Source organism: Clinocottus analis, unplaced genomic scaffold (assembly GCF_023055335.1).
Source record: "Clinocottus analis isolate CAN_PGR_092001 unplaced genomic scaffold, fCliAna1.0.p SCAF_7, whole genome shotgun sequence".
In the NCBI taxonomy this organism is placed as follows: domain Eukaryota; kingdom Metazoa; phylum Chordata; class Actinopteri; order Perciformes; family Cottidae; genus Clinocottus; species Clinocottus analis.
Genome location: NW_027176229.1, coordinates 3,406,334 through 3,420,960, shown reverse-complemented (window position 1 = coordinate 3,420,960; position 14,627 = coordinate 3,406,334). Strand labels below are relative to the sequence as shown.

Here is a 14,627-nt window from a genome sequence, read left to right as displayed (position 1 = left end):
CCTCAAAACCTGTATAGGGAATGACTATGGTTAACAAGGTTTGACAGGTTTTTAGTTTTTTTCTGGGCCTCAGTCTGGGACTCACCCTTTTTTTTTAACCAGATGACATCATCTTCTTGATGACATCCTCGTGAGCAGAGCTCTGGTTGGTCCGTCTTGCTGTGTGCTGGAGTGAAGAGGAGGGTGGCCCTGCTTCATTTCAGATTTTTCTTTTTTCTTTGCAGAAACGCACAGAATCATTTAAACCACAGCAACTTTCCTAATTTTTGTTTGTTTTTAAAAGACACAAGAAATGTTTTTTTTTTATGAAGAAATAAGTTTGCATTTATTGGACAAACCAAACATAGGCAAACTCACACAGTGTAAAGATGGAACATGTCATGGGGTGAAAAATAAATGAAGGCTTTCGTTCCAAGATGCCGTACCATCTGGAGAAACTAAATACCTGGAAGTACAAATCCTTATCGTCGTCGCTACCTTCTTGATCAGATCATTTCGTAGCATTTCAGACATTGTTTCCACACGGCATCATTGTTGGGACAAAGCTCTTCAGATAGATGGATATTATTTATATACTTTATACATTCTTTTCTTGCTGTACATTGAAGTCTCATGCTTTGCTTGAAACTGGGCTTTCAGCATTTATCCTCAATCACATGACAAAATACAAACACAAAAAAGAGCACACAGTATTCAGGATCAATGCTGCATAGTTTCAACTTTGGAATATCAAACACAAGATATTTGTAAACTATGTATGAATGGGAGATGGAGGCCTTATGAAATCTCTCCAAAAAATACACACCGTTATTTTCTCTAGTTTGAAAAAAAAAAGAAAGAAAAAGTGGTGGTTTGTGGAAGATGCTCACCGGTAGTTGTTTGTGTCACCACGCACATGTCGTTACAAGCAGTAACTCGAGTAAGTAGAGTGAACCATTAGAGCGATATGCACAGCTCTGATCTGTAAGAAGCCGCAAGTGTTTTGATCGTTGAGGAAAGTTTCAGCACAAACTCACGCAAACTCAACCCTGACGCTTTGCAACAACACAACAAACGGAAGTAATAAATAACACGCGGATAAAACAACGGGGACAAATCTTAGACATTTCACGTAGAGAGAAATTATAACGCAAATCCTCGACACGCCCTCGGCAGGGTGTTGCCCTTCAACGAGGATCAAAAGGAAAGCAAAAAGACAGACGGGCGTCCTGATCCACTGCGATCCGACGACAGAGACTCTTAATTTCACCCATCGACGGCTCGCCGACCCTTTACAGTAAGAACACTTTAACAACGGTTCATGAGGACGGCGGAAAGTCCTTCCCTCGGAGTAAAACCTCCTTTAAGGCAAACTGCAGAAAACCGGGGAGGTGAAGCAGAGGAGAGGCGACCGCTGGCAGGTGTTTATTTGTGCCAACAAGGCAGGAGAGTGACGCAATGACCAATAGTTGAGTTCATCAAGTCACAGAGACTTGTGCGTTTAAATGAGGACCGTGACCATAATTGGGGTATCGACTGATTTTACAATGTACGGACATGATCGAGATCATCTAACATCGTCGACTTGTTTTACGATGTCTGGACATGTCCGACTACAGTACACAGACCGACTCACTGTCCCAATATCAGGAGTTTTCTAGGATAACATTTACATTTCTTCAGGACACCGAGGCGTCCCAGATGCTGAATCTTTCGTCTTCCACTTTGACGCACAAAAGATGAGGAACACAATCGTCACACTTCTTTCTCCTCCTTTCACCGGCAAACACACTGTCTACATCCGCTGGGACAGATGCAGACCGACCTTTCACAATAAAAGCCCTAGACAGCTACACTGCGTAACTTTTTTTCATTGGGAACTCAAATTCCCTCAGACCATTTCACGAGAGAGAAACTCAGTAAAAGAGCTTACAGTATCGAAGGCTGTACTGCAGTTGGTCCTCCTGGTATTCATAGCCTCCTGTTATTTAAATATTTGAAGGAGTATTTTGCATTTCCCTGTCTTTTAATAGTCACGTCCTTGGTGTGTAAAAGTGCGGATGGAGACTGAAACAAAGCAAAAATGTTTTTAAATGTAGCAAAAGATGAAATGTTTAAAATATTTTGTTTTCTTTTTCAGACCATCTGCCTTTGAGCGCTTGAGCCAACAAGAAGGAACGAAAGAAAAGATGGAACACAATGGAGTCTCTAAAAAGTCACTCATTACTTTAAGCATGCTCTCCAATATTACACCAAAACATACTAAATCAGAATTAGTGTGACCCTATTTACAGTTGCGGATTGGGAGTGAATCAAATCAAAAGACAAAATCTTCAGCCAACATATTCGATCGAGTCAAAGTACAAATCATTAACATTTTGGACGCGCGTTCGCGTGGGTCTTCCCGCCGTTTCCTGTCGGCTGGAATGGAAGGGGCCGCAGTAGTGCAGATGGAGGAATCAATCAGAAGGAACACACAGGTACCAGAGTCCTTAGTGATTTTACCTGGCTGTTGTCGGTAGCCTTGCGTATTGCGTATGGCTTGGAGATGCTTTATGCTCGTACAAGTCAAGGAACCAAGAGGGTCAGCGTTGTTTTCTACAGTTCTTCATAATCTCCGTCATCTCTTTTGATCGACGCTGCTCCTCCGCCCAAAAAGTCCTCCAGCTCGTCCACTTCCGTTTTCTTGGTTCGGGACTTCTTCTTCTTCTTCTCTTTCTCGTCTCCCGCTGCAGCCTCGTCTTTCTCCTTCTTCTTCGGTTTGTGTTTCTTCTTGGTCTTTTCGTCTTCCTGAAAACAGAAGAGCGCGAGTTATTGTGTTGCCGTCGGCGTCTTTTAGACACGTTACAGCTCACAGTGTGTGTAACACACACACACACACACACACACACACACACACACACACACACACACACACACACACACACACACACACACACACACACACACACACACACACACACACACACACACACACACACACACACCTTTACCTCTTTGATTTTCTTCTTCTTTTTCTTCTTGTCTTTGGAGGAATGTTTACTTTCTTTGTCTGAAAGAGGAACAGAGACACCAGTTTTTGTTTTTCTTAAGACTCAAGTTTGGCATTTTGCCATACATACATACAAACATATGTTGCTGACTCATATAATGTTAAGGCACTCATTAGAACAGCTTATTGGTGGACACTACAGTGATGTTGATAAAAACGTCACTTAGGAGTTAGAGAGACACGTGGACAGATGTTACAGGACTTGCCTTCCTGCTCCTCGCTGCTCTCCTTGGCCGCGGGAGCTTCTTCCTGGATGCCGAGGCCGAACAGGTCGGTGTCGTCCTTCTGTTTGAAGGAGATCACGGTGGGCTTCAGGGGCTCTGGCACGTTGGCCAACTGCATGTCATCGTCGGAGAGGTCGGACAGTAGCTCGTCTCTCACTGGAAATATGTCCTGTGAAGAGACGGTCAGTCGGAACATGAACGAACAAAATTTTGGATTTGTCCGGAAAAAAAAAGGAGGGGGAGAAAAAACAAAGCCTCTCGTTGGGGAATTCACTGGATGACAAAAACATACACGACTCGAATCCAACAGTCGAGTGAACCTCAATCGGCTCTACTTTACCTTCGTTATTTTCGGCGTGTCTGACGCCTCAGACTCAAAGTCGGGGTCGTCCATGACATAGGAGAGGATCTGATGGGCCGCAGGGGCCTCGGGGTCCGTGTCGGAGTCCTCGGCTCTCGGTGGGCTTCCCTTCTTCTTGCCCTGGTGTCGGGGCAGCTGCTCCGCCGCGGGGGTTAAAGTGAGGGAGATGGGCGCTGCGCTCTGGCCTCGGAGCTCTGCAGCTTTGGAGGCCACCTTTGGTTTGGTGATGTGGGTCACAGGTCTGAAACGGGGCGACGTGGAACGTTTGCATTTCATTCAACGTTTTGTACATTGTTATCTTTCCCTCCAGGTTTTATTTTCTCATCCGCATGCTCTTTTTGCGATGCCACTCGGACCTTTTGCCGTTCAGGATTCTCATCTAAAAGTCATAGAAGCACCCGCATAAAGAAACGCATGGTAGAGAGAAACTGGGGGAGTAGAAATCTTTGCATTGGCAACACTGAAAAGCAACTACTTTTACATCACTACAACGAATATAGTTCCAATACTCAAATAGTGGGATCGGGTAGCAGGGACAAAAGCCATTATTTTAATAAGTAACTATTCAGTATATTTATATTTATGATTTGTTTTTACAAAACTAGGAAAACAATGTTTATATTAAGCCTGTTGACATTTAAAAAGGATAAAGGCACAGCAAAGAGCCACGGCACCAACTTTGGGAAAATAAGCCAGAAGCCAAAATAGATTTAATTCCTTTCTTGATCTCGGTAGAAATTCAAACAACGCGACTTTTGATGCATTGCATTTACATCTGGAATGTTCCCTTTAATGCAGAGACAATATATTGTTGAAATACACTCCTTCAGACTTCTCTTTGGTGATGGCACTCATAGCATTATTGTGGTTATTTACATAAGAAGTGGCTGGTTAATATCAATACCCCGGTTAGTTAACTTTGACTGACACATCTGCTTTTGTTCAGCCACGTTGGCGCCTCGTTGACCCTCAGGAACATTTATCCGTGCCAGTGTGAGGAAGGACTTACGCTTTCAGCTCAGGTTCACTGTCCAGGTCTTGGTTCTGAGCGACGGCCGCTGGAACCCCGTCATCCTCGTCACTGGTCAGAGTGACGTCTTTGCTGGGCGGCAGGGTCTTCGGTTGGGGAAGGCTGGGCGCCGTGTCCTCAGGATCCAGCTCATCCAGGAAACCAGACACCATGGGGTTTCCTCTGTCCTCGCCGTCACTGGGACAGACACAAGACAGGACAATGGTCTCTTTTCTTTCTTTTCTTCCTGCTTTACTCATTGACGGGGGAGGGTCTTCTACTAGGAACTGCTGAGCATCTCTGCCCAAACAGCCAGGTGGTTACGCAGAGACGAGCAAGGCTTCAAGATGCTACAGTTTCCATGGAGACTGATTATTGGCATTGCTGGGCAATTGAGCTACAACACTGGTGATATTATTTTCATTATGCAGGCTGGCTGGAAGTTGATTTTGTTCTTATTTAAACCTGAACACCGTTGACCCTTGGATATGAAATGCCTTGCCTCTTACTGACTGGAAAGATCAAAACCTGTAGTGCAACCATCAATCCATCAAAGATGTATTGCTATTCTCCTCACCCGTCGGTTTCAGGTCCTCATGTCAAATGGCGGCGTTTTGAGGCGAGCCTTTACGGCTTTGTTCAATCATAGTGTCAAATCAATTCTCTGGATTCTCCCGGTCCCACGCGTTTACTGCTTTCATTTAGTGACATGAACTCAGCCATGTTGGAGTTAAGTATTTCTGCAAAAGTTTGACTAACTTTAAGGCATTCCTTAAGACCAAGATGAGGAGAAAATCTTTAAGTATTCAAGTACAAACTTGAAGGAAACCGTAAGAGGAATTTTGGGCCACTCATTATATTTGAAGGGAATCTTCATTTAAACATTTAGGAACATCTTAACTTAAGGTGTTTTGTGCATCCCACAAGCTCAGTGACATTAAATGTACAGAACACAACTTGTTTGAATGCTGATCAAGTTAACCTATAAATCTCGTCACATCAATAACTAAAAAGCCATGTTGAGGCTAATTAAAAAAAAAATTAGGAAGAAAAAAACAAAATGGTCCGAATCAAAATGCCACAAAAGGCTGACCTGTCGCTGTCCACAGCCGGTGCAGGCTGAGGCCCTTTGGTCCTGAAGGGCAGGCTGTCCTCCAGGAAGCTTCTATCCAGCCTCTCATCTGGCACAAAGTCATCCACACTCTGAACCTTAGAAGGGCACACTGGTGCGGGTTGGTCGTCTGAGGGGAACATAGAGCCCAATAAGTCTCAAAATAATTGCAGCCGTTTGATCATTTTAAACTTACTAAGTTTCAGACCAAAGGACGAGCGCAACAAGAATGGTTGCAGACGGTGTGTGCACTGGTGAGGGTCTTTTCCTGCTCCGGCAGTGTTTAGGAAAGACTCACCTGGCGCAGAAGCAGGAGCCTCGGCGGCAGGAGATGAACCAAACCAGCGGGACATGAAGCCGCGTTTCTGGGAGGCGGAGCCTCCCGGTGCGGCCGAGGCCTGAAGGTGTTCGGGCGACTGGGCCGGCGGCTTCCACTCAACAGCGAGGGGAACCGCCGCGCTGACAGCTGCCGGCGGAGGGGGAGGGGAGGAGACGGACACGGACGGCGACTGCGGGACCGCTGGGGAGGGAACTGGAGGCTGAGGGGTGCTGGGGCTGGAGCTGCCCGTGGAGGCGCCGCTGGGAGGGACGATGGGGGACTGGGAGCCCGAGTCGGGACTCTGACCGTTAGCGGGACCAGGAGAGCCGAAGCCCTTACTGCGAGATTCCAAGTTCTCCAGGAAACTGCGGGGATGAAAACGAGGCTGGTTAGTAAAGTATGAGGCACCTGTAATGTCACCTGAAGCTATAAAGACTGGGCAGTGTGAATGATGCTATCGAGAAGCCGTCGGTAACATTTTTATGTTTTGACGACGTTCTGCTCTTTAAGTTAGTTAACATTAGTTCAAAGCTTGGATTCATCAGTCGCATTGAAAAACAGATCACCGTTCATTAACGTGACAAGAAATTAGCAACAAACTGAGATGGAACTTGTCTTTGTGCCCAGACACACAAAGACATGTCCTTGATACAATTCAGCTTTTAATCATAATGAAAATGAGTGGACATGTGCAAAAACTTTGTTTTCAAGTTTCTCGTGCACACAAGAAAGCATCAGGTGCACCATCTGCCGTAGGTGGAGGTCCTGAAAGAAACATGTTCATCTATATGAACAGAATCACACACTAATGTTGAAGAAGGTACCGGAAAGTAGATCTTTGGCTAAATGGGCGCGTGTCTTATTTCAGCACTGATAACACTAAAAAACAGAAATTACCCTGAACCGTCACAATGTCAAAACAACAGACGGCACAACAATTACTTCAGTTTTTCATTCCATATTATTTTTCTCTTATGAATATATGACTTTGAGTTCAATAGACTTTTATAGGAGTTATTTCTCCATAAATTGTAATGTTCTTTGTACCCCTATATTGCCCCTACACACTATTGCAGCCGTGCTCGAGAAACTTGTGGACGAAAAAGCTTCTGCTCACGTCCGTCTGTACAACAGTACTCGGGTCGAGAGAGGAACAAAGCAGACAGTACATCTCATAGTTCTGATCTTCAGTCTCCTGCTGGACACAGAGCTCCTCCAGAGTGGCGTCCATGTCCAGCTGGTTTGTCTCCAGCTGCCTCAGGAGGGTCTCTCTCTGCGCACACGCACACATACATACACACCTTAGTTTCTCATTTAAGTTAAAGCCGATACATTAAAATCCTGAACTTAAAAAGGGCAAATGAAGAGTGAAAGTACCTGCAGCTGCAGGAAAGGGATGTTGAAAAACCTATGCAGATATTTCAGACCAAACCCATTCTTCATGGAGGACTCGGCGTAGTGGATGTAAGACGCTCCCATCGGTCTGTAAAACACAAGGAATACTTTTAGGACAATTTCCTACATACGCAGCATAGTTGTCAGAGTGGTCCTTGTATTGTATTAAAAGAGAGACGCAAACATGTTAAAGCTGCATTCATCACCTTTTTGGCCACTTGGGGGCAGAAGAACGAGCTTTTAAAAGCAACATCTGACAGGTTGTCCCGGTTTTAAGTTGGTGAACGTATAAGCAAACCCCCTCTCTTATCGAGCGTTCATTTGGCGTCACGTTTCAGTCTGCCTGATGTTCCCCTCTCCTTTTTGCTCTGGTTTGGTCTCTGCAGACTCCAGAGAAGAACGTCTGTCTCTTTGGCCGCTAAATGCTTCTCTACATTCACCAGCTGCTTTATGTTACGTTTGTGGGCAGTAAAACCAAAATAATTGGATTAAAAATCTCTGCGAAATGGGAACTACGATTGGCTGACCGTACTATGTGGGGTTTTGTCACTGTGAGCAACTTCTTCAAACTGTTCACGCAGAGATTTTTATCCGCTGCTCTTGCAAACATATTAATAAATGCCACTTTAACATATTTTGGTCTACTAAGCTGAGGAAAATAAAAATGTCCTTAAATATAATTTAAAATTCATTTATTTTAATTGATGTGTCAGAAGTGACGTGAATCAAGAGGAAAAGACCTCATCGAGGATCACACAAAATGAGGGTCTTTTGTTTTGAGTATGGGCAAGATAATTCATCTTCTTCATCAAATGTCTTTCCCCGAGTAATATAGTTCCTCCGAAAAACCCTTGTTAGAGTTCCATGGACCATCACGTGGTGTGATGCAGTCTTGTCATCAGGCCGGAGACTTTACTTTCAAATACAAAGACTTCCTCGTCAGGAAGAGTTTAAGGTTTCCATCCCTCACGCTCGACTAAACAATAATGTAATAAAAGTAATTTTTTCTCACATCACATGTTGATTCAAACTAAGTTTCCCACAGTGGACACCTCAAGTACAACAATAAAGTACATTTGTGTTTACTCAGCAAAAATGCTTTGTATCCTAGCTTTTTGGTCAATACATTAGTTATTGTTAATGCTACATATTGCACAACCATACCTACATTTATGCATTACATGTTGGCTGCTACACGTTGTACAAACCAGCAAATGTCAGTGTTCCGGTCGCATCTATAGCGGCACAAACAGAAGGAAAGCCTCAAAGCTTCACGAGGCTTCATGCAGCCCAGTGCTGCTCTCTACCTGTTCAGTCCGGCGATCAGGTCTCTGATGTCATCGGGGAGGATGACGCGGTGCTCGCCCATGTCCCTGTGGTTGCCCAACACGCACACCGGCACGTGGGTGGGTACTTTGGGCAGCTCCCTCAGGATGTAGTTAAAAGTCCTGCAATCGACAAAAACACGTGTGTGTGGGTGGGCGAGCGGAAAAAGTGAAGACGCTCAGATCTGATGGAAACAATTGAGTGAAGTTAGAGCAATATGGAATACATTTACATGTCATTTTGACCAAATACCTTGGTCGGTAAATCGGTGAAGGCAAACAATTGAACAGCTGGAACCGTCTGGTGAGTTCAAAAAGCGATGCAGCCTTTAAAACCAGGAGGAGAAACACTTACCATATCCAAAATGTCATCTCAAATCATGATTGAAGTTCAGTGGAGGCCTAAAGAATTATGGTAATAATAATAAAACATTACTAAAAGTGTATTAATTGAGAAAGTTGTCCTCTCTTTCCCAACTAAAGAGATAAACCACAAGCTGCCATCCAGCAGTTTTCCTCCAAGTATATGTATTTAAAATGATATTATATAATAATGGTAAAGAAAAATATACCGTGTAACTCCTATATGTGTTGCTGAACAACAAAACAATGTAATTTACACCTGAGAGTTGGGCACCAACAGCAGTACCAGTGCTGTTACGACATTGAAAGTAACACGTCAGTACACCATGGCCACAATAACAACAAACAATTCAACATCTATCGGTGCACCACGTCCATCATGATATTATTTGGAGAAAACAATGCATCTCCATCTATTCCCTCAGACGTAATGGCAAAAATAGCCGTGTTGAAATGTCTTTAGAGGTTTTTTTTACCTTTGAAGCTGAACAGAATCCCCCAGCGAAACCTAATCTGCCCATGCATATTGTAGCACGAGAGCTCACTGACGAGACGGCGAGAGGACAACAGCTCAGATCACTCGGCCCGTCACAATAACTCCTATTGCTTTAGACGGCAAATTGTCCCAGCAACAATTGCGATAACTCATTTTAAGACCATTTGATGCCACACTTCTAGTGTTAGTATGATAGCACAGTACTACATGTACTGCATTTAAGAGCAATTCATTTCATTCTTAAAAGCTAATCCGACATTGGAAACGTGAATGAATGTGAGAAAATGAAACATAAATGCAATATAACGACACAACCAAAACAATAAGTTAAATGGACTATTGGGATCTGTTCATTAAAATGTGCAATGTCTGTGCAATGCCCATGTTATACAACAGTAGCAGAACCCCAACTATTTATGTTGGCATCATGTTGGCTAAAAGTCCAATATAAACAAACACATGTAAATATAACGAGCAGCATCAAGGTCAGCGAAAATGATCAAAGTCATGTCCATATATTGTACAATAAGTCAATAACGTAAAATATAATGAGACCGTGCCCATATATATACGTTATAATAAAGTATTCTTGTGGCCAGCCCACTTACCACTGCTTGGTGATGTCAAACATCATGATGACTCCATTACAGTTCTTGTACACATCCAGGAACTCTGCATCCAGGGCCACCTCATCCGACTACAACACACACGTTAAACACATGTATTAATCACATGATACCGGAAGCAAATATAATACTTCTTACCATACTCTAACTCCTTCCCTGACCCACATACTAGAAAGGAGTCAGTTTCCTAAACACATGACAGCCATGTGATAATCACCTCTTGAGGCTCATTCTCCAGTTTCAAATTCTCTCCGCGCTTTTTGCCTTTGCCTGAAAGAACAAGAAATCACGAGTTTAGACGAGCTGAAGAGAAAAGAAACATCACAGCCGACAGCTTAGCTACTTGCTTTATGTTAGATCCTGGTGAGTAAAAGAAGCAGAGCAGCGCAGCCACTTTTCTTATGGAAAAGCATCTTACAGCCGTATTTTAACTCACATCGTCCTTCAAACACACACACATACTGCTGGCATTAATACCCCTTTCACACCGATGAGCAGGGTTGGACCGGGGTTATCTGACCTGCGCTCAAATCTTCTTTTGTCAATTCAAACCAATCAACACTTAGTTAAATCCTGGTCATGACTATTCATCTAGGACCTGGGTCACAAGACCTGCTGCAGCTGAAACGCTTCAGCAGGTCTTGTGATGACGAACAACCAATCACAGCTGGAAGATATCTTTTCTGTCATACGCAAGTATCAGTCTACGATGAATGAATTGAGGCGAAGTTACTCAATTTAGTGCTTGACTACCCGTGGCTTCACTGTCAGTTCCAGATGAAGCTGAAATGTCAGCCAAACGGAACAGAAAAAAATCAAGCTGAAAAAACTAGTGTGAGGTATTTGCGGTGAAAAAAATGGCGTAGTTTGCCCCCGTCCCCTCGACATTGATAGTGTGGCAATTGCTTTGAAAAAAAATAAAAATCAACCCTCGTTAGATTGCCGCTCAACGCCGGGTAACCCTTTTGGACACACAATCGGCGCTAGTTCCACCTCGGTAGAGCCCCCTGGTGTGAAAGAGGTACACGTCACGGCTCACACAGTACCAAACTCAGGCTCAAGCTACACACAGCAGAAAAGTCAGCCAAACTCAGAAAAGTAGCCACGCAGCAGACCTCTGGGAATATTTACATTCAGATAAGAGCGTGACGAGGTGGGGCTCAAAACCCACAGCACACATGCCATTTCACTCTCTACACACTACGGTGGCGCTCACCTACACCTTCGGGAAGAGGATATTTTTGACCTGAGATGAGTGCAAGAGAGGTGCAAAAAAAAAAAAAAAGGAAGACAACGTCAACACTGAGGACAGAAACACAAACAAAGCAGAAACCGACGTGTCCGTTTGGCGTCGTGAAATACTGCGGCTGGTTGACAGCAGTGGAGAGAGAGAGACAAAGGCGTGACTTCTTAGAGCGAGGCGAGCCTCTGTGTCAACACTTACCTTTGTCTACCACGTCCCACACCTCTACCTTGACCACATCATCAGTAGCTGAGGGGGAAACAGAAAGGGTGTTTGCATTATTCATACTCTTAGGACGCAGATTCCAAAACTTAAAATGTGCAGGCGGTTAAGCGAGTCTAGTATGAATCCAACAACGGCAAATACTAGAGGTAGTAGGGTGGAAAAAGGTCAGCTTGGTATGAAGTGACTAACACAAATAGAGGACACCTACTCTAAAACAGGGTTAGCTGAGGCTAGGTCTAAATTTTACCTTGATATGGAGCCACTGAAATAAATCAGCGAGGCACAGAACGGCAGATGTCAAATATTCGCCAAAATAGAAACACAGCAAGAGCATTGGTGATCAAACATAGTTCAGAGACCACATGAGGACTTACTTTTGTAATTCCAATGGATACTTGTGGCTTGAATCTCCTGAGTGGGTAGGTACTCCTCCACAAACTTCTTGCCCTGCAGTCGATGCCATAAAGTACTCTTCCCGGTGTTTCTATCTCCCCGGATCACTATTTTCACTTGATACGGAGAGAGAGAGAGAGTTTGTCAGTAAACAGCTCATCCGCTTCACTAACAAGCAATAGCGGAAGCCTGTACGCGTGACCGGCTGTATCACTTACTGTTATACTGGACCCCTTTGGCGAAGCGTCTCTGCAAACTTTGGTTCATGGACTGCAGGCCAGCCGGAATGTTTTTGTCCCTGAGCTGGCCTGGCTCGGACCCCACCAGCTTCTTGAGTGCTGAAAACATCTCGGCGGTGCGTCACAGGCTTGTACAGTAACGCGCAGTGGTGTGGTGGAACTCCCCGGGATGGATCGTCACACAACAACCGATGGGATTGTGTAACAGCGTGTCCTGGAAGATGAGGGAGTTACGGGTCCATGCTTAGAAGCACATATGAAGCCAATTCGACTAAATATTGTCCCTGAATTCAGCAGCAGTTCTCTTAAATCTGACTGGATGCTTTTGGTCGCCAGTCAGAGGTGGAAGTAACTACTATGTTTTTTTGAGCATCATCTGTGAAAAACAAACACACACAAAGGAATACAAAAGTTATGGTTGGAAATTCACTTGCAAGGTATCAGAATGATAAAAGAAAACGAAATTTGTACACAAAAGTATACATATGATATTCTGGTTATTGCTGTTGATAAATATCTAAGACATGGCTCAACACTTATTTTAAAAAGACCATGTCAATTTCCCAAAATACTGACAATGGCTTGTGCCTCTCATACTTTTCACACAATAAAACTAAGTGTCCATTTTTCTGCACAATAATTATTCTATAAAATTCCTGATCACCAGGAAAAGAAGCCCTCACAGTCATTAAACTAGCTGTTGTGAATTCTAAATGTATTTCCAGAAACCTAAAACACCCATTGAACCACCTAGATGAAACAATAGTCCATCTCCATGGTTTTATCCAGGACTCAAAGGACCGAGGACATTACTCCAGTTAGGAAATCTTTACACTAGGCTTCCCTGTTAGTTACAGAATACATATTTGAAAGTGCAGACATTAAATTAGGCCCAGAATACATCTCTCTCAGCTACAACAGCACAGACTTCCAACTAAACAAAGCAAAGCCCCATTTTACTGTGATGCTGCATGAAACTGGAACAAACTGGCCAAAGAGCTAAAATGCTACTGTGTTTCTTTTTACAATGCTTTTATTCCACTTCTATGCATTTCAGATTTTCTTTCAAATTACTTGCCTTTAATTTGTACTCCGTTTGATTTACTTCGTTCTGTTTTTTAACTAGATTGTATCTACTGATGTTTTCATTTATGTATAAAACATGAAATAACACTGTGTCCAAAATATGCTGTACAAATAAACTTGCAGTACGCTATAACATTTTTTTTCTTTTGTTTTACCGGTTTCCAAAAATCTTGCCATTTCTTCCTTATCCATAAAACGGGGGGGGAGCCAAATCGATTATTTTAATTATTATTATTATGATTATTTGAATAGAAAAAGCAATGCTGAATAAGGCCTTTTAGCTGATCCGCTTCCCTATTAAATCCCAAACGGGTCCCAGCTGTCACAGAGGCGGATCAATTATTCACCATCAGACCAGCCTCGGGATCTGTCTCTAGTTGACATTAGTGCAGTGACATGCAGATGACATTGGTCATCTTAAATAGGGGACAGCTCCAGCGTGAAGTCGAGCCGTGACTCGATTCTTCAGGAGGGACAAATGTCCCTTAAATGTCACGCACTTCACGCTAGCATTAGCCGTTAAGGCTGTTTTCGCGCTCGTAAGAGGGTTTATATATCGAAGTTTTGATTGCAATTATGCCTAAAATATTAAAGCCTAAAACACTCTGAAGGGTATGTCGACAGTCAAAGAGTGACGAGGCAGCCAGGTGTGTCACCTACACCTGCTGAGAGGTAACGTTATCCATCGGCTCTGTTTTAGCTAGCGTTAGCTCGACAGACGATATTAGCTAGCATGTCCGCTCATTGGCATTAAAGCGCTGCCAGACTGACTGTTTTCTTCGCGGGTGGCATACGCTACACATACTCACAGTTATTTAATAACAGGAGAGGTTGCAGTCGCGACATCTTTTTTTCAAAACATCTGTCCGTCCTCCATCCCAACAGAGATATAGCAGCAGCGACATTCCTTTGCAAAAGCGAGCAGCCACATAGACCAAGCGTCAAGCGCGAGACACACATTTACAACTTCCGCTACATCTGTCAAAATAAAGCACACGAGCGCACTCCTGCGCGCTTTAGAGAAAAACATACATTTGACCAGCCGATAAGTTAGTTTTTGACCCTGGACGCAGCAGTTGAGAAAGCAATCGCACCACAAGGTCCATTCAGTAAATAATTTCATTGGGATCTCCTTAATTCTATCATAGTCCTCCGCTCTCTACTATGTGATTCAGCACATC

At 43.7% G+C, this 14,627-nt stretch overlaps 1 protein-coding gene across 4 annotated transcripts; it reads right to left on the bottom strand.

Annotated features, from left to right (window-relative positions):
* Window positions 1-2,428: 2,428 nt before the first annotated feature.
* On the bottom strand, window positions 2,429-14,393 carry rabl6b (RAB, member RAS oncogene family-like 6b). Of its 4 annotated transcripts, XM_068605103.1 has the most exons (18): window positions 14,256-14,393; window positions 12,340-12,736; window positions 12,103-12,237; window positions 11,976-11,990; window positions 11,705-11,752; window positions 11,477-11,506; window positions 10,478-10,530; window positions 10,243-10,331; window positions 8,758-8,898; window positions 7,433-7,538; window positions 7,225-7,328; window positions 6,035-6,420; window positions 5,719-5,866; window positions 4,626-4,823; window positions 3,596-3,857; window positions 3,238-3,424; window positions 2,973-3,031; window positions 2,429-2,769 (listed from the first exon to the last, which is right to left on the bottom strand). In XM_068605103.1, exons 2-18 carry the CDS (start codon window positions 12,467-12,469, stop codon window positions 2,578-2,580), a joined length of 2,283 nt encoding a protein of 760 aa, XP_068461204.1. In that variant the 5' UTR covers window positions 12,470-12,736; window positions 14,256-14,393; the 3' UTR covers window positions 2,429-2,577. The 4 variants fall into 4 exon arrangements, with proteins under 4 accessions (XP_068461204.1, XP_068461206.1, XP_068461205.1 ...); XM_068605105.1 differs by lacking the exon at window positions 11,477-11,506; XM_068605104.1 differs by lacking the exon at window positions 11,976-11,990.
* Between the last annotated feature and the right edge of the window lie 234 nt (window positions 14,394-14,627).

What these genes read in the sequence shown, in the direction of transcription:
- rabl6b (XM_068605103.1), bottom strand. Translation starts at nt 12,469, where the DNA reads ATGTTTTCAGCACTCAAGAAGCTGGTGGGGTCCGAGCCAGGCCAGCTC. An exon ending in GTGGGACGTGGTAGACAAAG is followed by an intron (nt 11,507 to 11,704) that starts GTAAGTGTTGAC and finishes CACTCATCTCAG; the next exon opens with GTCAAAAATATCCTCTTCCC. An exon ending in AGTGAACCTGAGCTGAAAGC is followed by an intron (nt 3,858 to 4,625) that starts GTAAGTCCTTCC and finishes GCCCCGTTTCAG; the next exon opens with ACCTGTGACCCACATCACCA.